The following is a 25,821-nucleotide window of genomic DNA, read 5'->3' as shown; positions in this document are numbered from 1 at the left end:
GCAAGGGTAGGAAAAATTATATTTGCAGAAACAATTGTTTATCCTTTTTTTCTGTTTCAGATGAGTTACTCATGCATCACCCTGCCATACACCCATAAGACTATTTCGAATATCAAGTTCTTATGAGCGTATTGGCAGAATAAGACATAGTCGTTTTGAATCTCTTGAAAACATTTTTGTGGTCGTTGCTGTAGAAAAGAAACATGTTGGGAAACAAAACTCAGGAGACAGGGTAAATCAAAAAGAATCATACTTACGAGAAACAAATGTTGGGTCTTTGTGCTCTCAGTTGTTTTCACGCATTGTGGTCAGAGTCAGCATGTCAGCAAACTACTGGTAGTCAGGTGTAGGAATGTATTTATCATAAAAAGACAAATACGTACATATTCATGAACAATGAATAAATGCGTAAGGTTTTCTAATAATATGGATGTAATATATATTCCTAAAAATGAAGAACGAAGAGGTTTTGGGGAAACAGATGCTGAACGTTTCCGAAAAAAATTGCAGAGTTTGAAATACTGTTTAATAAACATTTTTTGCCTCACAGAAAGAAAATAAGTAAAGTAACGACTTTAAAAAAATCATCATATCAGAAAAGCACAGTGATTAGATAACATTATTTGTTAGTTATGTTGTAAAAGATGAGCATGCAGCTATGAGGAAGTATAATTTTACTTTATGCTGGTGTTGTTGGTTTAAAAGTATAGTTTCGATGCAAATGACAGAGAAAATTCATTTTGACTGTGGATGTTGCAGTAGAAAGGTTAGAATGAAGTCTTTGTTACAAAGGCAAAGAACATCAATCATCATTTGTCTCTGTTTCTGCATGATATAAAGTCTAATATAACATGTGTTTGAACTATGTGGAAAGACAGGAAGAACAAGCAAAAGTGGATTTGAATAAAACATCGTGCATATATTCTAAACATGTGGGGAGAAGAATATTTCTACATATTTGTAGGAAGGATGGAAAAATAATATATGATTTACGATACTTTTGGAGAAACGAGTCTGATTATTTGAAACCTGAAATCATTGGAGTACAGTTAAATAAAAAGGAATTTGAAAAAGTATGTAAGCAATGTAACATGTAATCTAAATTTAAATAAGAAAACATAAAGATGAATTAAAAACAATGTTATTTTTCCCACCTGACAATAACACTTTGAATAGGCACAAATTTTTAATTTAAATGCTATTGCAGGCTAATAAGAGCCCTCTTATTTATATGGAATATTGCTCAAATTGTTATTATGACTTGCCTGCACAATTAAATACAAGTGAGCCACGTATACCGAAAACAAAGGAGGTATACTGCTCAAACATGATGAAAAGATAGGGAGCTACACATACGTATCGTTCTTCAGATCATGCATGAGAGCCACATGTACCGATACGAGAGGTACTCTGCTCTAGGGCATCATATGGTGGAGAAACGAAATGTATACTGCTCAAAACAATAATAATAATATGAGCCACATATACCGAAAACAAAGGGGGTATACTGCTCAAATATGATGAAAAGATAGGGAGCCACATATACATATCATTCTTCAGATCATGCATGAGAGCCACATGTACCGATACAAGAGGTATACTGCTCTAGGACATTGTATGGTGTAGAAATGAAATGCATACTGCTCAAAATAATAATATAAGCCACAAATACCCATATAGAAGAATATGCTTCTAAAAGAATTAGTATCTCGTTTAGTTTTTGTGATAAGCAATAAACATGGCTTATCTATCCAGAGGGCACCATGGGGAGGCGAGATACATCACCCTCCATATTTTAAAAGCGAAAATCAAGTTATAAAACAGTCAAAACACAATGGAAGCATGCAATCAGAAAGAAATAATGTTTAAATTCAAACATCCGAGTTCGTGTTTGATTGTTGGCCCGAGCCAATGTGGAAAAATGTCTTTAGTTCGACAAATGATCAAAAGTAATATCTATAATGTTCCAAATAAAAAAAATTAAGTGGTGTTATTCGTATAGTGCACCTTGGTTTCTAGAAGAACTAGACATTGAATTTATACAGGGTATACCAAAAGTATATGAAAATGGAAATTTGATAATCATAGATGATCTGATGCATCGATTAAATGAAAAAATTGCAGATTTATTCACAGCTGCATCTCATCATTGTAATATTAGTGTAATACTAATACTACAAAATTTATTTCCGCATCTAAAAGTTGTGAGAGATATCAGTTTGAATTTTCATTACATTATATTGTTCAAAAATGCAAGAGATATGAGCCAAATTAATTGTTTAGACAAATATATCCCCACAATTCCAAATTTCTGTTGGATGCTTATATAAAAGCTACTGCTGAACCATATAATTATTTAATTATTGATTTACATCCTGAGACAGAGGAAGAATATCGAGTGAGAGGAAACGTATTTCCCACTAGTGAAGGAGTTTATTGGATTTATCATCCAAAATGAAAAAGAATTAAAAAAAACACTATCATTTTCTGCAAGTGTTAGCAAGATCATTTCCTAATCAAAAATGAGCATTACTCCGGAGTGCAAATAATGAACAAATTGCTTCCTTGTGCTAAATTTGTTTAAATATTTTAGCTGGAAATCTGTGTAAAAAAATTTCAAAAATATAAAAATATAATGAGAAGGTTGTCGAAATGTTCTTCTTTGATTCGAGTAAAAAACGACTTTTATTAAATCAAACGGGGGGAGGTACCATTAATAGCTCCTGCCATAATTTCTGCTTTAGCTGGTATTGCTGGAAAGTTTGGCGACACGTGAAACTAAAATATTAACAAAAGTAAACTTTTCTATAGTTATATTTGGATGGACTTGGTTTCGACACTCATCACACAATTCCAAACAAAAACACACACAAACAACACACCCTTAGTCATGCCTTCAGAGGTTATTGGATATATCGAGAAGAGAAAGAATCGAAAAAGCCCTGGTATAGACAAAATCAGTAACAAGATGATCAAGGAAATGGGAGCAAAAATGTTATGTAAATTCTCCAAATTATTGAACGCTATGCTCTGCCTACATCACTTTCCAACCAATTGGAAAACTGCAATCATAGCACCGATTCTGAAACCCGGAAAAGACCCAACGCTGGCTTCCTCCTACAGGCCGATCAGTTTACTGTCGACCTTAAGCAAAGTCGCTGAAGCGGTCATCTTAAATAGAATCCAAGAATTCCTTGAAGAAAACCAAATCCTCATCCCACAGCAGTACGGATTCCGGAGCAAACACTCTACAACTCATCAATTGTACAGAGTCACAGAAATGATTGCTGAAGGATTCCAAAAAAGACACATCACTGGAGCACTCTTTCTCGATATCTCGAAAGCCTTTGATTGTGTATGGTTACAGGGCCTCACATACAAACTAATCACTCTGGGTTTCCCAGATTACATCATAAACATCATTAATTCCTATCTATATGATAGATACTTTGTCGTTCGTTATAACAACACTCACTCTACACGGAAAGTAACCCTTGCGGGCTTACCGCAAGGAAGTTTGCTTTCGCCCACACTATTTTCTATTTATACGAACGACATCCCTCACAACCCTCTCACAACACTAGCACTCTATGCAGACGACACCGCGATCCTATATCAAGCTGCGTCTATGGCCGCAGTCGTACAGGCACTACAAGAACACATCCATGCACTAGAGTCCTGGATGATTAAGTGGAAAATCAAGATCAATGCTGAAAAGTCGGAAGCTGTCTATTTCACGAAGAAAAGGATCTTCGACTTAAGTATCACCCTCAAAATGTATGACATCAGTATTCCCTGGGCCAAGCAAGCCAAATATCTCGGAGTCATTTTAGACCAAAAACTTACTTGGGCCCCACACATAACATTTGTTTTGAACAAGTTTTGGGGTACTAAAGCCTTACTCAACCCCCTAATTGCCCGAAACTCCGTTTTATCTATACAAAATAAACTTCATGTATAGATCCATGTTGCGACCCATTATCACCTATGCCTGCCCAGTCTGGGGTTATGTGTGCAAAACCCACATGCTTAAAATTCAGCAAAGTCAAAATGTCGTGCTGAGGATTATATCCAACAGTCCCTGGTTCTTCAGAAACGAGGCTATCCAGAATGAATTAAATATTGAAAGTATTAGCATACACATAGCAAAAATAGCACGGAAATTCTTCAACAGCATAGAAAAGATTAACAACAGTTCCATCCCAAGACTAAATTATGATTACAATAGCGAAGCTAATAAAAAAAGACCCGGAGCAGTTCTCCGGCACTTAATTTAATCTATCTACTGCTTTAATTACTAAATTTTGCATTTCAATAGCTATGTTATGTTTGCATTCCCTCACCATACATGCAATTCTCAAAAGCACACGCGCATGTGTCGCCATCTGTCATACAGAATAGGAACCAATAATGCATCACACCATCACTTGATATGTCCAATTTATCCTATTTTTATACTTAGTTCAGAACTCATTAAAATTAGGCCAACTTATTTCAGTCCAGAATCCCGTTACTTAATGTTATTGTATAGTATCTAGACAACTCTCCTTTTTATTTCATCATATTAACGTACCCAGGATTTAAACGAAGTTTTTAACTTTAAAAATCTTCCCCACCAATGCCTGTCGAGCAAGGAAATGCACTCTCTTTCCAGGACTCCCATTGGATCGCATGACCAGTAGCTCCTCCCACTCTACCATGGACCTGCCCTGCTACCCGTTTCTCACTCATTTGAGCGCCGGACGTCGAAGCTGTGACTGCTATGCCTATCTCTCCTGACGGACGTTCTGACCCTACGAGTTGTGAATACGCAAGGCTCAAAATTTAATACCGTCAATTGCTTATCACTTACTTATGCCATGACTCAACAATCACTGAACTCTCTTGAGGAATATTCTTCCTCTATTATCCTCTCCAACATGTTATGCCAGGAAAGACATGGTTATCCAAAATGAATTATGCACAGGATATGGCTGTCCCAGCCTAGGAGCCTGATGAAGTGCCCAGCACCTGAGCCTTCAGAGATGGTTTTGGGCTGAGGTAGGTCGTTAATTGCTTTGACTCTTTCCGGTAAAGGTTTGACTCCATTCTGGGTGATAAGACATCCAAGAAAGGAAACTGAGGGTTGACCAAGTACACATTTGGATGGATTTAGTTTTAATCCATGATCTTTAAGGCGAGTGAAAATCTGATGCAGATGTTGAAAATGTTTTTCCGCATCTGTAGATGCAACCAGGATATCATCAAAATATGGGATGCAGAAATCGAGGGCAGACAGTACTTGGTGTATGAAACGCTGAAATGTTTGGCCAGCATTGCGAAGGCCAAATGGCATATATAAGTACTCAAAGAGACCAAATGGTGTAGTCACTGCGGTCTTGGGTACATCTTCAGCATGCACTGGGATCTGATGATATGCTCTGGCAAGATCGAGGGAAGAAAATATGTTTGTTCCATGAAAAAGATGAGTACAGTCTTGGATATGTGGGACTGGATATCTGTCAGGGACTGTGACGGCATTAAGTCGACGATAATCTCCACAAGGCCGCCAGTCACCATTAGACTTTTTAACCATGTGAAGTGGACTGGCCCATGGACTTTTAGATGGGCGAATGGTTCCCTGTGCTAGCGTGAATTCAAATTCTTTGCGAGCAGCTTTTAGCATCTCTGGAGAAAGGCGACGAGGCTTGGAAAATACAGGTGGGCCATGTGTTTCAGTGTGATGATACACTTCTGGCTGATGAGTATGCTGCCCTGATTTGGATGGGTTTAAAATGTCAGGGAATTCTGCTAATAACCGATGAAACCGTGTGCTGCCCGATACAACACTTATGTTGGTAGGTACATTCGATATGTGAGAAGCTTGGCCCTGTGATGTCAGCTGAGTTGTAGCATCAATTAAGCAATTATTCTTGACATCCACTAGAAGGTGGAAATGTGTCAAGATGTCGACAGCAATAATTGCTTGAGTTACATCCGCAATAATAAAAAGCCAGTTGAAAGTCTGGCGCAAGTTTAAATCAAGTGTCAATAGTTTGGTGCCGTAAGTTGCAATTTGGGTACCATTGGCTGCGTACAGTACAAGTTTATTAAGTTGGTAAGCATTTGTTTTAGTTTCTCGGGAGCACTGATATGTCAGCTCCAGTATCTACTAGAAAACATAACTGAGTTGAATGATCAGCCAGTACTATTCTGTCGATGTGGCGGACATTCTGTTGGCCAGCAGAAGACCACCCATTTAGTTTCCCGCTTGTTCAAAAGTGCATGGAGGGGCACACTTGTGAGCTTGAGCGCCAAAATTCATATGATAAAAACATATGCCACTTGTGGGTTCTTTGTACTGCGTTCGAGTATTGTGACGAGATCGAATCCTGCTTCGGGCACGAAATTTATTACGCGGGCCCTGATTTGATCGATTGTATCCCCATGAAGCATGAAGACTTGTAGAGAGTTCAGATACTTCTTTGGTCAATTCAGCCACTTGTTGTTCGAGGGATGAACTGGAAGGTGCAGTATTAGCGGCACTGACATAAGCTGGAGTAACAAGTTCATTAATTTTGTCAGCCATTGCTGCTAAACGGGTTAGACCTTCATTGGAAGCAGCAAGAATTATTTGTATGTTATTAGGGAGATGCGAAAGCCATAGTGACTTCAATAAGTCGTCACTAAAATGGCTTCCTGCCAAATCACGCATTCGTGACAGCAAGTATGAAGGTCGCTGATCTCCAAGTTCAAGTCCTTGTAGTAAAGTACGTATTTTTGAAGATTCACTTTCTGAGTAGATTTCAATGAGCCGCTGTTTCAGTTTGGAGTATTTATCACAATCAGGTGGTTTGAGAATTAAGTCATGCACTGAATTCAGAATATCAGACTCAATTGCTGCAACTACATGGTTGAATTTTGTAGAATCCTCACTAATGCGAGCGATAGAAAATTGTGCTTCGATCTGAGCGAACCACAATGAAGGATTATTTTTCCAGAAAGGCGGTGGCTTCACCGCAACGCGTGTGATTTGTGGCTCTGGTGGAATATCGTCGGGCATACTGATAGATAAATTTCACTTTAATTAATAAACACTTAACAGCACAAATATTGTAGCAAGAGGATACACTATTGATATTTTGCCATGATAACAATAAATATTTTAACCATGCAGAAAAAATTTACATAACGATACACACACAAATAATACAGGGTCAGCAATTACACACACAAATAATATTTTACCGAAATGCATTTGAAAAGAAACCCCTATTTGAGAAAAAAAATGATGCGTTAATTTTGTATTGCGCACACACAAAATCACCACTTTACACTGCTAAGGCACTTTCGAAGGAAAAAGGAAATCACTCCTGTAGCACATAGGAAAAAAATTCACTACTTTCGAACACTGAGGGAAGAATTTTGCCGTAGCACGTTGCAGAAAAATTATTGATGTAGCACATTTAGCGAAAATCACTATTGTATCACATTTGTCACAAAAGTTGAATGATCGAAGAATTATTGCACGACTGGCGAAGTCAGCTGAACGGAACAGATCACATTGATGATTTGCTGAAGCTCCTTGCGATGATATGCACGACTTTGAAAAAAACACAAGCAATATATATCAATACTTCTAGAAATAATTGAAGGGGTACGTTGTAGCATACATTTAATGTCCATATTCGTTGTTATTTTTAGTCAGTTCTTCAGAATGCCTTGGATGCACGTGACTTAGGGTCGTTGAAAATCCATTGTCAGTAGCGTGCTCAGTCAAAAGGTCACCACTTTTGGTGGTTGTGTGCTTAATGCATGATATAATTAAAGAAAATAAGAGTAGACAATCTCCTATAACAAAAGAATATATTAAGTACTAAATTACAATTTAAATTACATTGCAGAGATCAATGCAGAGCTCGGAACACAGTTCATGCTACCGTCGCATGCAGCATATGGTGGAATAAGGAAACGTTCAAAAATTAGTGGAATTCCTTTCAAAAAGACTAAAGAATGGCTAATGACACAAGACACATATACACTGCATAAACCAATAAGACATAAGTTTAAGCGAAGGAAAGTATTATCTTTTGGAATTGGCGAATTGATTCAGTGTGATTTAGTGGACATGTCAAAATTAGCGAGGTACAATTAGAGTGTGAAGTATTTGTTAATAGCAATTGATGTGTTCTCTAAATATGCTTATGCAATCTCACTAAAATCGAAAAATGTGGATGCACTTGTAGAAGCATTTAAAAAACTATTTAAACGCCTAAAGACAATAGTAAACTTACAAACGGCTGAAGGAAAAGAGTTCTATAATAAAAAGTACAAGCGTTATTTTAAAAAAATAAAATACATCATTATTTCTGACACAGTGAGCATAAAGCTAGTGTTGTAGAAAGATTTAATCGTACTCTGAAAGCTAAATTATATGGTATATTTATTTGGTGGTCGTGTGCTTAATGCTTGATATAATTAAAGAAAACAAGAGTAGACAATCTCCTATAACAAAAGAATATATTAAGTACTAAATTACAATTTAAATTACGTTGCAGAGATCAACGCAGAGCTCGGAACACAGTTCATGCTACCGTCGCGTACAGTTGTTTTGCGAGAAGTCTGAGTGAGTAATGACGTCGCTTTGCCGCTCCGATTAAGAACTGGATTTTACACGTGGCGCCATCTCATGAATAGAAGTTGAAGTATCTGTCGGAATGCCACATTTACACATCGAAAATCTTATAAGTATTTGGATGTCTTAAAATCTATTTTAAAAAGTTATAATGAAAGTGTATATCGTAGTACAGGCTTTGTTCCCATTGAAGTCGCATCTCAATTGGAGCCTGTGATTTTTAAAAAATTATACAATTTTCAAATAGAGCCAAAATATAAATTTAATTTTGTTGATCAAGTAAGAATTTCAAAAGTAAGAAAAACATTTCATCGCGGATATTTACCCAATTGGACTGAAGAAGTATTTATCATAGTTAAGCGCTATCCGTCAAATCCTCCTATCTATGTATTGAAAGAGGAAATTTTAAAAGGAAGGTTCTATGAAGAAGAGCTACAAAATGTGCACAAACACTCAAGTGATTTTTGGCGAATAGAGAAAAGATTCTGAAAGCCAGAGGAAGAGGTATAAATAAGGAATTTTTCGTAAAGTGGAAAGGTTTTGATCATTGATTTAATTTTTGGGTAAAAGCATCATGGATGAAATAATATCTGATTTTTACGTCACATTGCTAAGCAATTGCAGCATAAAGTATTTCCCACAAAACATGCAATCTTCATATCGAATGATAATGATTATCTTGTAGGGCTTTCTGAGATATTCTGACCACGCAACTGGTTTAACATGGGAGATCATAACAACAAGTATTCAGTATCTTTTAAAAAAGAGGAAAATATAGTAACGGAAAGTATACATTATAACATATCTTTAATATATAAATCAAAAGATAGTCTAGAGGACTTTTTGTTAAAATTGAATGATGAAATTGAAAAAGTAATTAATGTGGAACCGAATGTAAGATTTGCACCTGATGTAGACAGAAGAGACTGGATTACAATCGAAGTGAATGAAGGATTTGAAATCCATATCAAACAAAATCAATCCCCCAAAATACTCTATATGCTGCATTTGCCGAATAAAGATACAATTATAAACAAGACTCAGACTTTTAAGTTTAGGCCTACAACTCAGAAAGAGATACTACAAACAATTACAATAGTAAATAAAAATCCTAAAACTTTAGTAACACATATAATACCGCTAACTCCTATAAAGCAGGATAAAAATGGAAGAAAAGGATACGTTCAGCATCATAAATGCAAATATTGCATTATTGGGGCTTGAGAATTATGTTAAGTTTTCATATGAACCAATAACGAATGAAGTGGAAATAAAAGTGTCAGATTATGCAGAAAAAGAGTAGTGCTGCTTCACTAATGCAAAAACTAAATTTGAATAAGGATCCTACAGTCATCAAAGGAATTCAAAGATTTGTTTGCAATTCACTGATTTTAATAACAGTTGGAGAAAAAATGGAGTTAACTATAAAAGAGTATTGTAATATAACAAGAACCGAACAGCGAACTGAATATCTATCAGTAAATGTGGGAATGTATAAAAATATGTTAAAACTATTTTAAGAATTTAAATACATTCAATTACAACAGCTCCCAAATCGAAAAGTAGTTGTCAATGTTCCTCCAGAACATGAAGTAAATTTTGGAAAAGGTCTGGCAGACATGCTAGGATTTAATGACTTGCATTTTAAAGAAGGGAAGCATGTCAGCAATTATCCATTAGAATTGGATGCTGGAATCACTGAAATAATTGTGTACACTGATTTAATACATCCACATCATGTTGGAGATTCGTGCACCTCTTCTTCGAGTTATACCATGTATGAATGAAAAGGGTGAATAAATAGTGAAAAACTATCATAAGCTTCTTTACTTTCTGATCAAAAAGAATTTTGTAGAAACGATTGAAATTGAACTAAGAACAAGTTCAGGACAAAATATTATATTTACAGGAGGAAAAACGTTTGTAGTCTTGTCATTTAAAAAGAAAACATCTATAAATTAAATAGCTTGAGCGTGATTTGTCAGTTGTGGTTTCTGAAACGAAACAAGATGCATTTGAGCGCAAAAGATTGTGAATCATACTACTGTTCGCAAATTGGTGGAGCCTACTTTCAAGGTATAGCACACCAACGAGGGTATGGAATTTTCGGAGATTTGAGACGATATATTACACCACTGGCATTGAAAGCTACACATTATTTAGGTAAGCACTTGCTACAAGCTGGAAGAAATGTTCTTTCAGATGTTGCATCCGGTACGTCTTTAAAATATTCAGCACGCTCTAGATTGAGTGAAACAAGCAAAAAAATAAAATATGATATTTTTAACAAATTACAACAAGGAAAAGGTATAAAAAGAAATCATTTTAAAAAATCTCTTCAGTCTGCTAAAATAAAACGACGAAAAATGAAGCATAAAGATATTTTTTCATGATGGAATCGCTTTGTTTAAAAAGTGAACTAGATCTTTTCATATCGTCACCTGTACAACTGGCAATTGAAAAATCTACATTTTTTGGAAATACATCCAGTGGCTTCATTGAATGAGAAAACTCCAAATACACATACAAGCCAAAATTGTGAAAAAGGATAGTAATAATTTAGTAGATGCAGATGATGTTGCTCCAATCAATTATTTTTTTAATACTATGTTTTCTGAATGTAGTGTTTACTTGAATAATAAACAAGTTTCTTCATAAAATAATTATGCTTTTAGGTTGTTCCTCGAAACTCTTTTATTGGGGTCTAAATCTAGTCAAGAAAGTATTTTAACTAGTTCATTATTTTATAAAGATACAGCAGGACACCATAATGTTGTTGATAAAAATTCAACCAAATTTGTGCTAATAGCAAATTAATGGATTTAATAGGATCTCTTCATTTTGATTTAGCATCTCAACCAAAATTACTGATTAATGGTGTAAATGTGCGCATAAAATTAGAACGAGACAGACATTTTTTGCTTGATGTCCAAAAATGATCAGTTCAAAACTGTGATTCGCTCTGCAAAATTATATGTACGCAAAGTAAATGTTTTCTTGCTCATGAAAAAGCGTTAGAAAGTGTTGTGATTAAAATGCCAATACGACGAATAGAAGTTAAATCTTTTGCATTATCATCTGGTTTGCAATCGATAACAATAGCCAGTGCATTTATTGGTCAGTTTCCGACTCGTTTAATTCTAGGTTTTATATCGAATGAAGCATATAATGGAAATATATCAAAAAATCCTTTTAAATTTTCTTATTATAATTTAAATTATCTTTGCATATTAAATGGAAGTCAAATAATACCTGCTAAACCTTTTCAACCCAATTTCGAACAGGATTGTTATGCAAGATGCTATATAAATATTTTTACCGATTTAAATCGATATCATAATTTCCAAAATATTAACATTAATTATGATGAATACAAAAATGGATACACCTTTTATGTGTTTGATATGACTCCTGATTATGCAGCGAGTCGCACACGAGCGTGAATAAAACTGGAAATATAGCCATAGACATTAGGTTTTCTACTAATTTACCAGAGACAGTTAGCTTACTAGCATATGCAGAATATCCTAATGTCATAGAAATTAAATCTCGAGGTGTATTCACCAATTACTAAAATGCTATAAGGAAAATAAAAAGCTTGGCAACATTATTAAAATTATAATAAAAAAATGAATACTCTAAGTTTATGTAGATTAGCTTGCAGTGATTTAGAAATCAAGAAGCACTTTGCAGGTGTGTATGCTTCAGATATATTACCTACAGTAAAAAGCAGATTTAAAAATTTCATTGTGAATTCAGATCCTCGCACTTCACCTGGTAGTCACTGGGTTGCTATTCATTTTAGAAAAGACAAAGCCTATTATTTTGACAGTTATGGATTGTCACCATCAAACGAAAATATCCTTCATTTCTTAAATCAGAATTCTCAAAATATATTTTATAACAAGATTTGCTTTCAAAATAATTTTACTTCTACGTGTGGATATTTTGTGCTTTATTTGTTTGCGTCAATATTCAAGACATTTGAAATTAAATGATGTTAGTAAAACAAATAAAAAAAGAATGAACGATTTATCAAACTGTTTGTGAAAAAAAAATTTTTAATTGAATCGTTGTCATCATACCCTTCATCGAGAAAATCAAAGTTGTAGCGCACTTATAAATATGAGTCAAGCACAAAAAGAGAAAAGTTAGTTTGCAAGTAAACCATGGAATGTTGCGGATATCTCATGTGTGATGCTAATGATTCAGGTTACTTTAACGTACATAATGCTTTATTTAAAGATATTATTAGCTGCATAAGAAATTCTATTGAAAACGAAATGATTGGAAAATGGGTGCTATTTAAAAATTTTGAATAATGCTGAAGTGTTGCAACATTTTCATGAACATGCAAAAGCAAATGAATATGGATACATGCTTTTGCAACAGTATAGTGAAACAGTGATGTTATTTTATTCATCGTTAAATTTATTTAACAATTTATTTGACTGTGTGATGATGGGCAAACAAAATCACCGTTCTGGAGAGGATGTTATCGATACAGTTCCCTGTAAACGAAAAATAGGCTATTTCATCGTCTTGTCAGATGATGATGTTATACGAGAACTTCATGTCTAACTCATATTATGCATGTGTGAAAACAACTTATGTATGTTATTCAAGAACTTGTAATCCTAATAATTGTAATTTTTCATTCTAATAATAAGAAATATGTAATCTTTAAAAATATACTCATGTTTTTTCAGAACTAAATAAAAAGCATACTTAAAACAAAAATATGGGGGCTCCATTTTCCTGTTTTTCTCATATACACAATTAACTATATGAAAAACGAAACATACAAATACACTCAAAATTAAAAAACACTTATTTACTCTCTTATTTTCTCTTGTTTACTATTCTCTCTTGTTTCTGTCCTGCAAATTCACGTCAGCAGATCACTTGATATTCTAACTTACAGAATGATCTGTTTCGTGAATTTGCAGGCCCCTTTCAGGACCTGTTTTTTTTTTTATTTTCTCAGTATACATTATACAGATTACATAAATATACGTACATATCAGTTACAACAGTATATAGTTTTCACAAGAAAGCAATAGCAATAATATCATATCATACCAGCAAAAGAAAGAACAATTAAATTAAATTGCATTCAATGTCACACACAAAAAACACATAATGTTTTTTCTTTGTGATAATATACTTTTTTTTTTTTTTTTTTTTTTTTTTTTTTTTTTTTTTTTGAATTAGCATAATATACTAAATATTTTGAAAGAAAAAATGATATGCCACATATTTTGTCATTATTATACACAAAAAAAAATCCTCACATACAGGAACTACTAGTGCAATGGATAAAAACCATTTATGAAAATGTCTATTAATTGTTTAGTAGTAAGATTTTTACGTTTTGTGGATGTCAAAAATTCAGGATCAAAATTGTGACGCAATTCCACGTTCCTTTTTTTCACAGCCTTATTTTGCACTATTGAAAAAATATAACAGTATATATTTTCAAAAAGTGCATTTCACTCCACATTTACATCTAATTTATTTTCTTTTTATCTAGTATAATGCCTATAGAGATTAGAGTTTATTTGTTTTTAATTTTAGACACTTTGTGTAAAAAATATATATTATGAACTATATTTTCCAAAAGTCCATCTCATTTTTTGCATTTATAATTTTCTCTCAAGATTAAATTTTATGCACTTTGTGTATGTCTGAGAAATATGTTACTACACATGTTTCTTAAAAGTGCATCTCATTCTGTATTTACTAGTACCTCTCCAGATTGCAGTTTATTCTGCTTGTTTTCAATTTTATGCACTTTGTGTAAAAACAAAATATATTTCATATATTTTCAAAAGTGCGTTTTTAATTTTAGGCCTTTAGGCATCCAGTATAATGCCTATAGACATTTAGTTTATTTGTTTTTAATTTTAGACACTTTGTGTAAAAAATATATATTATGAACTATATTTTCCAAAAGTGCATCTCATTTTTTGTATTTATAATTTTTTAAGATCTAATTTTATGCACTTTGTGTATGTCTGAGAAATATGTGACTACACATATTTCGTAAAAGTGCATCTCATTCTGCATTTACTAATACCTCTTGAGATTGCAGTTTATTCTGCTTGTTTTCAATTTTATGCACTTTGTGTAAAAACAAAATATATTCTTTCATATATTTTCAAAAATGCATTTTTAATTTTAGACAATTTGTATAAAAATATTTTTCAAAATGTATCTACACAATCGTCTTCTATAAAACTATTACTCAGATGACCATAGGCATTAGAATTCATTCCATCTGCTTTCATAAATCGTTTATCATAGAAAGCAGATAAACCAATTTTGTTTTGCAGTACTGTGCACAGGTCATGTTTTTTAGAAATTATTGAGTACTGACATTGTCTTATTAATGACTCGCCATATAAAATTTTTTTATAAGATTCCATAGTTAAATTTTTAACATTATTCTTTTTAACGTCTTTTGCCGTTTTTTTACGTATCTTGCCAAATGACAAGACATACATTTTACATTTCAGACCTACAAATTCCTTAATAGGTAAATCAGTTTCGCTTTTTAAAAAGCCTAACTTTCCTTTGTTGTTTATATTGTACATATAATGATCTCTTTTATAATTACTACAATCTAAAATATTGCTAAAATACTTTTTCATATCTTTGAAAATATCATCTGTTTCAACATTAATATATAATGAATCAGTGTCAGTATATAACAGTTCACATTTATTCTTATACACTTTCTTAAAATACTCATAATACAGATAATACATATGCAATTTTGCAAGTTCAAGAACAGTAAAACCAATATATATGGGTTTGTCTAACATTAAGTTTTGTTTTTTCATTTTAAATAAAGTCAAATTTTTATTAATGACTTCAAACTAATCTACTAAAGGGTTTTGCAAATATCTTTCACATTGTATTTGATTTAAAGAGGCCTTTACATTTATTCGTTTCCTCACATTCTGACAAGTTTTGCCATAGAAGCTGTTATTCATTTTCTTGAAAAATGATCTCTCTAATTCATTTTCAGGTCTGCCCCGTTTCTCATTATTGAAGTCTGTGTAACTTTTTAACCATACCTATTGTGCAAAAGCTAAAATTCTGTGAATTTTTTTGATAACCAATCCGTGTTGCACATAAAATTTTAAGTTTAAATAATGACAAATATAGTTTCTTTTACAAAAGAAATTTGGCGTTAATTTTTTACGTGGTAAAGCATTTCTCATATTTAGTTTATTACAGAGATATTTTACATAGTCTGCTAACATTTCATATGTTACTGTTAAATGTTCTGGAGCTAATGGCAAGTCATTATGTCTATCATGCAATTCACTTGGATAAATGAGATCCACCTCTAAAATCCAACCAACATTGGACACTTTTTGTGTGTCAAGAATATTGAAATGTTTGATCTCCTCCAACGTTAACCACTTAAAATGTCCATAAGGTAAAGGCTGACTCATAACATATCCATAAAGATTATTTGCATCCAATTCTAGAATATAATTGTGTGGTTTATTGGATTATAGTTATCTTCAATGTATAGATTATTTGTATAGATTGACGTTTACCCACTTGACATATACCTCCTCGCATCTGGGATTCAATCCACATGTAGTCAGTGACATTTTGCAATAGTTGCAATTCAATTTTGGTATACTTTAACCCAGCATTCCAAGTAAAATCACCTCCCGTAATGAAATGAATAGGATCTAAATTATAGTTTTGTAAGGACATGTTAAGAAAGCTAGTAAATACCTCTGCTAACAGAAGCGTATCTACATTTTGATACAGTTCCAAATAATCTCCTAAAGTTTTACATTTAAAAGTTTTATACACAAGTTGTGCATGCTGATACTCTTCATCTGAAATAGCACTATTACTTAAAATATTAAAAAATGCACTTTTATTTGGCAAGCATGTTTCCTTATGAATGCTTTCTGATTCAAAGTAAGAATAAGGAAAAATTCCTTTTCTTAAAAGTAAAAATCTTCTTTTTTCATTTTTGAAAAAACTGTTAAAAATTTCAAAATTGTGATCGGATTGTTTTAAATTTTCTACTAAAGTATCTAATGAAGCATCTAAAAATTGATATGAGTCTAAAAATGTTATTTCATCCAAGGAAAACAGTGAATTTTTCTACACTAGTGGGTATAATATTAATACATTTGAACATATTTTTTGGCATATTCTGCAAAATTAAATGCGAATCATAGTTATGCGAATTATGTATCACAACTGGTATAAAATATGTGGATCTGTAATTTAAATTACAGGACTGATTAACTAGACCACGTATATGTCCATCAGTCTAGTGGAAGTGATCTCTGACACGTAGTTCATGTGGTAAAAATGATTTTTCGCATATATAACATCCATTTCTATCGGACATGATTTTGGGGTTCTCAACCATTGGAATAATTTCTTTCATTTTTTTAATTAATTTGTCTGACAGATATTTCAGGGTTTTCAAGAAATTTTTTATTACGTTCTCTCCTGAAAAATATTTATGGAATATTTTTTTATTTTCTATGTCAATCACCAAGAGGGCATAGCTAATGGGTTCATGCTGTTCCACATTAACTGTGAAACTCTGCGAATCCGAAGGATGCGATGAAGAAACTTTTTGAGTGAGACATTCAAAGTCAGCAAAAATGCAAAAAGGATGCTTTAGAGTTTTTCTTAAATTTGTAAATTTTTTGGAATGCTTACTTTTTGAGGAGCTTTCCCTTCACACAATTTTATATGTGATTCTAAGGTGGATTTTCTTTGAAATCCTATAAGACAACATTTACAAAAGTGATGAATACCTTTACGAGCAATTAATAGTCTATTTAAATTAGTAATCAGAAAAAAATGATTTTTATGTAACAATAAATCTATTTCTTTTTTTACATCAGCATTACTTTGTTTACTTAATTACAGTAGAGGAAAAATTTCATTTTCTTCAAATGCAAATACATTAATTTTTCAAATTTTTTAACATCCTGTAATGTTATTGGAAATTTAATCTTGTTTATTTTGAAGTACGTCAGATATTTTTTATAAGCTGCTTCCCTATTTTTATTTACTTTTTTAGCATAAAGTTTGGCAGTGACAGCATACAAAAAGCATAAATTGTCACTACATCTTATATTCAAAACAGCCTTCTTATTTTTAATTTTGGGGGGTAGCTCTGCATTTTTACATCCGCCTCTTATGTGTCTCAAATTTTCCACGTGAATATCTATATAATTGACACGTTGTATTTTCTATCCACTACCATTGCGAATAAAATTCTCTATAGCGGAAAATATTTCCCGAAAGGAATTATCTATGGCAGTAAATATGTGCGATCATGTTAAAATACGCTCACAGTTAGAATTAAAATAGAAACTTCTTTCTATTTCGCTTTCTCCCTCATATTTACTGAATAATAGACTAAGACATATAATCCGTAAATGAAGAATATTACTAGTGTTTAACAAGAAAAAAATTATTGGTCGACCCTCCTCATACAACACATAAGGATCTCTATATTGTTGACAAAGAGCTCTGTACGAGCGAACAAAACCGTGGTGTGCCTGTCGGCGTTCCCTAAATATTATCATATTTTGTCAGAAAAATATTTTGTAGGAATCATGCATATTCACATCACTATTTTTACCATTTTTTCTAATTGTAATATTACTACATCTATATGTTATTAACAGGAATAAGACTACTAAGTGTAACTTAACTAATTATCTTTTTTTTTTTTTTTTTTACTTTTCCTGTTAATTTTTAAAATACTCTTGAAGATGGACGCAGGCTCTTTCCACAACATCAATTTGCGAAATCGGTATGTCGAAGCGATTTTTTGGCTCATTGTTGTCGTTAACTCTTACGAAGCCCATATAATATGAGTTTCTGAACACCTTTATTTCGAGTATAATGTTTTTCCCCAAATTTATAGTATAAGGAGGGATTTCTTTCGCTTTTCTCTCCTTTTCTTCTGATAAATCTAGATTAAATTTCTTAGTTGTTTTGCGACCTTTCTGGGATTTTGCAGGGATTTCATATTCTTCATCGGAATCCTCGTCTTGTAGAAAATTAACTTTTCTTTTTAGGGTTCATTCTAAAAACAAATTATATAAACCCCAAAAACTAAAATAATATTTTTTTAAAGTTTAAAACATTTAAAAACTACAAAAACCCATAAAGAAATTTTCCTACCTTTGCTTGTTGATTGCTCCATCGTTCAAAACAACAGGAATGCAAAGAGTCTATGCGGCAGAAAACGTGATACAAGCCGGGATGAGCAGCAGACAAAACACACTAAAGCCAGAAAAGATGTGCATGTTTTCAAACTACAGTTTATATATACCCTTGTTGTCTTACTTTGCGACTTCCTAATAATTCCTAATAATTACTTATATTATCCTCTCTTATGTAAATTACTTCCATCCTTTTTAGCACTCATTGTGACTTGTTGAGATGTTATTACACCAAGCTCCAAATTAATGTATATTAGAGTTGATTCATACATTTGCAAATGAGAAAGGACATTCCACTTATCACGAACAATCTAATTCACATCTGTCTGTAGCAAGTTTATTTTCATTTTTAACGAACATCTAACGCCGGAACTCAGGTCCGGGACTTTCTAAACTCTTTCGCAGCATGTCACTTATTCAATTAGATGCCCGCCACTTCTGATATTGGTTCAATCTTTTTGTTTAACAACAGTGAGAACAAACTGCTGGCTAAGCCTTTCTGTCTCTAGAAATTAGAGGAGTTCCCAAATTGTTTCATTCTCTATTTTAATTTTTTCTCCATTTGTATCATTCAGTATCCATATATCTGTCCATTCGTTTATATATATAACACTTTCATAATCATATACATTTTTTATCAGCGATGTTATAACATTTTTATAAAAAAGCTAGATGAATTGGCGTGGTCATTTAGTACTATTTGTAAGATGTTCTCGGATGCTCTATTTTATTCTTCACCTATAACCTGATCGCTAATTTTTGTTTTTACTATTTCTTTCTCAATATCACTTGGATTTAAATTTATTCTATTTCTCAATACTTATAAGCCCTCCTTGTTCCAACTCATTCGTTTTACATATCTCTAAGCAAAATTTTTCATACGCAAACACAAAAATCGCATGCGCTGTTGTTTCTTCTCAACAAAGACAAAATTTGCTTATGCTAATATGTAAATTATTATTTATTTTATTCACCACTATTTTTTTTAAAAAGTTGATCTTTTGTGTGCTCTTTCCTTTTCATTTCCTTTGCAGCATAATTGACTTCCCACATGTTGAAGCCAAAGGTTATGTGAGATGAAAGTTATTAACTAAACCTGCATTTCTTTGAACACATACTACATCTTTTTGCTTTCCTAACTATGATTTTTTTTCAACCTGGCTTGAGTTTTTTCTTTCCAGCTTTCGTTTTCCTGCAGAAGCGAAACAGATCTCAAATAAGTATCAGTGCAGTATACAGGGTCCATGATCTAGAGAACATCATGTATATACTACTGTTATCAATCTAGTATTTTGGTGCAAAGATTGACTTGTATAAGTAAATACATTGTCCAAAGGGAGTGTCAGTTATGTGCTGCTGGATGAGGAGGTGACATGAGAGGCCACGTTTCATTGGAAAGTGCCCATGTCATCAGGTGATTCTGTTGTCAGCTCTCTTTCACACCTCCTTTCATATTCACAGAAATAAATGTGAAACATGGAAACCAAAAATTAAACACAGTGAAGATGTTTTTCATAATATATGAATTTTACATGACCTTGCATGTTTCATTGTTTATTTTTAAAAATAAGATCATTAAAAATAGTGCAGTAATAATGTTATTTTGTAGCCATTTTTTTTTTTAAATAAAAAAAAATGTCAGCAGTTTTACACCCCATTTGAGTGGGATTTACCATGATCGTTGTTGATTTAATGTGACATTTGCCAATATTATAATGTTTTATACAAGATTTTTTTTTATTCTTTTTTCCTAAAATAATTTTCTTTAATTTAATGAACTTATTTATTTTCCCTTAATCCAAATATGTGTAATAATGCATATAGATTTTAGCACAAAAATCAAAAAGAAATATAATAATTCTTTATCTTAATTTATTAAATAACTATAATTATCATTTATTATCATATAATTATTCTAACTCATTATCAAGAAATTTCATTTTTCTCAATGCATATTAATTAACATACATTTTAGCTCAAAAACGATATATAATAATTATTAATTATAGTATAATTGTAATAATTGTTATATTAGAATTCATTGTAATGATAATTAAATAATTATAATAATTATTATACGATAATAGTTATTTATTACATTTTATCATAAAATTATTTTTATATAGCAAAATTAAGTTTTGGAATCTTATATTTTTACCATTAAATAAATAAATAAATGCACAAATTAAACACAGTGTAATCAAATAGCTAACTACAAATGATAATCAGCATAATATCTTGGATTACTTGAATATAATTCTCTGTCCCCTTAACACTTTCAGCCATAATTTATTTGTTTAAACGTTAAGACGTAGCACGTGCTCGCCTTATAATAAACAAATTCACTAAGCCTGTATTAGAAGATGTGCGAGATAATTTTCAGAGAAGATTTTCAGATCTCTCCCACATGCGTGTAATTAATTCCCTGTAGGCTTCTTTAAACATCTCCTGGGACTTATATATCCCATTGTGGCTGAAAGCGCTTTTTGAACTGTGTGCAGATTGTCTGTGGTTTTTGAACACAGTGCAGATTAATAGGGGGGAGAACAGAAAAAATTCCTACTGCACGATATATGTCCACCTATCCTATTTTGTGAATAAAATGGTTTGAATGATGCATGCATGTTTGTTCTCATGGTTGCCGTTAAACTATATCTGTAAGTAAATTTTTATTAATGTAATATTTTGGTAGTATATGTATATCTTGGAATCTGATAATTCAGACTGAAGTAATTTGGCACATCATGTAATTTCTTTGGATTTTTACAGCAAAATTATTTTAAATTTATATCATTTTAAGAATCTTTTTCTAGAACAACAATTAGTATTATATTTACCCATTCTCTGCTTCCCTGCCATCTAAACTTATCTCATTGTAGATAACAGTGAATTGTTTGAAAGTAAATTATCCAGTAACACTTTATGAACTTCAGGCTTATTTTTTTACTTCATTATTTTTTATTTATTTACTTATTTTTTTCTACTTTTGCAGGAATGTCAAATTTATAAATTCCTTTATAAGCAAGCTTTCTCTTTTTCAGATTCTCATTTAATATTGTGTATTTTTAAATTTTAAATATATTGTGTAATATATTTTACCTTTATTTATTTTATCTTTTAGTATTTTATCTTTGATGATATTAAATCACACTAGATATGTCATTTGCTTACTCAACTTTAATACATATGGTAATTGTTTTGAAATGTATGTTATTAATTTGAATTTTTCAAATTTAGTGTTGAAGGACCTGATACAAAGAAAACTGCTTGTTATGACATTGATGTGGAAGTAGTAAGTTTTGTTTCCAATAAAAATTTATAATAAAAGCAAAATGTATTAGATGTTAGTTTGAATACAATTAAAAATGTACTGTCTTCTTTTCCAGTAGTATGTTTCTTAAAAAGTGAGCACATTGCTTGAGTAATTGAAATTATTTATTGAGTTTGGCATTAGAAAATATATTTAATGCAAATTTGATAAAAATATCTCTAAATTTTATGAAAACATTTAGTAAGATAGGGGAAGAAAAGAGAAATATATAATGAAATATTAATTTCATGTGAAATTTGAATTTTTTTATGTGTAAATTGATATTGCCTTTTTTCCTTATAAACTTTTTAATGGGCTATAGACGTGTGAACAAAAATAATACTTATATATATACTTATATATCTTCAGATAATAAAAATTCCCTGAAAATTACTTGTCTTTGAGCTCATTGGAAATATTCAAATCTTGTCTGTATATTTTTAATGTAAAGAATTATTTCTTTAACAGCTAAATCATATATTTCTTCAGTAATGTTTTGAAATATGTCAGTTGAAGAAGTATTTTCCAATTTCAAGCAAACCATAGATTTCTCTCCTGTTGGAAATTACTTAGAATATTTCACCATTTTCTTCCGTGCTGCCTTTGGTTTCCCCCTTCCCTTTCAATGTTTTAGCTTCTCTGTCTCTTTTCAGTGAGAGAAAGTATTTCAGTATCAGTATATTTACCATCTGTTTTGTAAAATTTCATTTTTACCAATGAAGGAACTTGTATCGAAAAACTGTTGATTAAAGACTAGTGGCTAAAAATATTTGACATGATAATAACCTTTTTAGTTTCATTACTTTAATTAAAAAATATAAAATATTTCAGAAAACATGCTTTTCGAAATTTTGTCAGTATTTGCATTACTACAACGAAAAAGTAACTAATGTTAGATTTAAAAGGGGGGGGGCAGCTGTAAATTTTTACTTTCTCGTACGAAGTCTCTACATAAGGACAGACTAAAGTACTCTTTTTCCCAAAACAAATTACAAAAACTAATTTAAATTGCATTCAGAAGAGATTTTTTTTATTTTTTTATATTGTCTATACGTATGTATGTATCTCACGTAATTCAAAAGTGAATAGCCTCAGAACGTTGAGATTTTGTATATAGGACTTCTATAACATGTAGTTATGCACCTCCTATTTTGGTTGCAATCAGCAGCACCGAAAGTATTTAAATATATATATTGTTGTGTTTTTCTTTTCTGACAACAGTTGTTACATTCAAAATCGTAAAAACAACCTTGTATTTAGCGTAAGTATATTGAAACACTCAATCGATTTCGAGGGCAGCTAAAGGTCCCTCCTCATCAGGAGAAAGAAATACCTAGAAAGAAGAAAAATAATGGGGAAGGAGTCTCAGAAAACACGTGGTCCTTATCAGCACTGCACGTGGTTATAACCGGATTTTTAATCACAGTTACACTGGCCACCTACTTTTACTGAGCCAGGCTATCTGATCAAACATATAACACAAAGGACAAGAAAAAATAGCGAAGTTAGAAATAGGGAGGGAGGGGCAAATGCACCTTCATGCTCAAAATCTGAACTTCGAATAATGGAAAGCAACCACTGAACGGATTTTTATACCCTCTGGTAGTACCAAACGCGAGGAGGTAACGCCATCTATCGACAAAAATAACTGAATTAAGATAGTAGAATTTTAAAGGCATTAGGAAGGACTGGATTGGACTTCAAATCATTAACTAAACCTGCTAAATCTTTGTGAATATGAAAAGCCTGAAGAAAATCCAATTCACCTATGAAAGAAGCCTTTTGGATAATTTTTGCAGACCCAAAGTCAAAATTATGGTTAAATGTCCAACTATGATACACTATTGAAGACTTGTTGATTTCTCCTTTTCTGACATAAGATTCATGTTCCTTGATACGAAACTTCAACGCTCTTTTTGTTTGGCCAATATATCTTAAACCTTATTATATCTTTTTATTATTAAAAAGGTGAAATCAACAAATCTTCAATAGCGTATCATAGTTGGACATTTAACCATAATTTTGACTTTGGGTCTGCAAAAATTATCCGAAAGGCTTCTTCCATAGGTGAATTGCATTTTCTTGAGGCTTTTCATATTCACAAAGATTTAGCATGTTTAGTTAATGATTTGAAGTCCAATCCAGTCCTTCCTAATGCCTTTAAAATTCTACTATCTTAATTCAGTTATTTTTGCCGATAGATGGTGTTACCTCCTCACGTTTGGTACTACCAGAGGGTATAAATATCTGTTCAGTGGTTGCTTTCCATTATTCGAAGTTCAGATTTTGAGCATGAAGGTGCATTTGCCCCTCCCTCCCTATTTCTAACTTCGCTATTTTTTCTTGTCCTTTGTGTTATATGTTTGATCAGATAGCCTGGCTCAGTAAAAGTAGGCGGCCAGTGTAACTCTGATTAAAAATCCGTTTATAACCACGTGCAGTGCTGATAAGGACCACGTGTTTCTGAGACTCCTTCCCCTTTATTTTTCTTTCTAGGTATTTCTTTCTCCTGATGAGGAGGGACCTTTAGCTGCCCTCGAAATCGATTGTTTCAATATTCTTACGCTAAATACAAGGTTGTTTTTATGATTTTGAATGTTTATAGTAGTTCTTCAAAGACTGTAAAGTGGTTTGGAGCTGTCTTGAAAAATACTGGCCATTAAAGTGTATTTTGATACTTCAGCTTGGTGCCGTCGTTATTCACTTCAAATCTACGAACCCCGTACAAACGTGAAGATGGGGAAAAAAACCCGCAACAATACTATATGTATATAATTTTGCGGGAATAAACTTTACAATGTTCCATTTATTGATGTAAAACAAAATTAAACACAAATATTAACTGATTAAACATTGGTCAAATCTTCATAAAAAATTATATAATTAAAATAAATGTCTATAGTAGATTAGGATAATTTATGCAAATAAAATGAGGGAGAATGGAATTTGCCAAATTTACATTTCATTTCAGTTAATCTACTGCAGTGGAACATTTTCCTTCCACTCAATATTAAAAATAAATATATTAAAAATTGGAAGATTCATTGATCCAATGCCAGAATGAGATGTTATGAAAAACCAGGAGAACTGGAAAAAGGAGCCCAGGAGAACATAAAATTATAGCTCAAATCAAAAAAGTAATTGCTGTACTTATGTAGCACTTCAACAAATGGATATAAAAAATGCATTAATACTGAGAATTTATTAGTTTACAAAACATACCTGACAATATTTTTGTGCTTCAACTCTTTTAATAAGCAAATCTCCCGTAATGCAGAACTTGGGACACCCTAAGAACAAAACAATAAAATTTTTAAAAAATTAGAAAAAGAAAAATTTAGTAATTGTACATACAAATAAACAAAATGTATTGACATAAGAAAATATTTGGTACAGTACAAAGTCTGAGATCTGGACTTGTCAGGACTTCAGCGATCCCAGATTTTTTATTTTTCCGGATATTAGATCATTAGTTTAAATCTAGTAAAATGACATCTAGAGATTATAAAATTAAAAATATGAAATCATGATTTATAAAATAATGAAGCATTTGTGATCTAAAAGGTATCAAAATTTACAACAAAAAACTTAATATTTATATTATAATGTATTTTTCTCCCTCTTTTTGGCATGCCTTTGTGGTGTAATGGTTAGCACAC

General features: G+C 32.1%; 1 protein-coding gene across 2 annotated transcripts in view; it reads left to right on the top strand.

Annotated features, from left to right (window-relative positions):
• Bap60 (Brahma-associated protein 60) overlaps positions 1-25,821 on the top strand; it is a 155,028-nt gene that overhangs the window by 110,455 nt on the left and 18,752 nt on the right. For both annotated transcript variants that reach the window (XM_085817875.1, XM_085817874.1), the window contains exon 10: positions 22,090-22,144. In XM_085817875.1, the coding sequence (XP_085674001.1) occupies positions 22,090-22,144 (55 nt within the window). The remainder of the gene's footprint in view (positions 1-22,089; positions 22,145-25,821) is intronic.

Source organism: Stegodyphus dumicola, chromosome 1, assembly GCF_044657685.1.
Source record: "Stegodyphus dumicola isolate Sdum_Otavi_A_Nest chromosome 1, ASM4465768v1".
Lineage (NCBI taxonomy): Eukaryota > Metazoa > Arthropoda > Arachnida > Araneae > Eresidae > Stegodyphus > Stegodyphus dumicola.
This window is presented reverse-complemented; position numbering and strand designations above follow the sequence as displayed.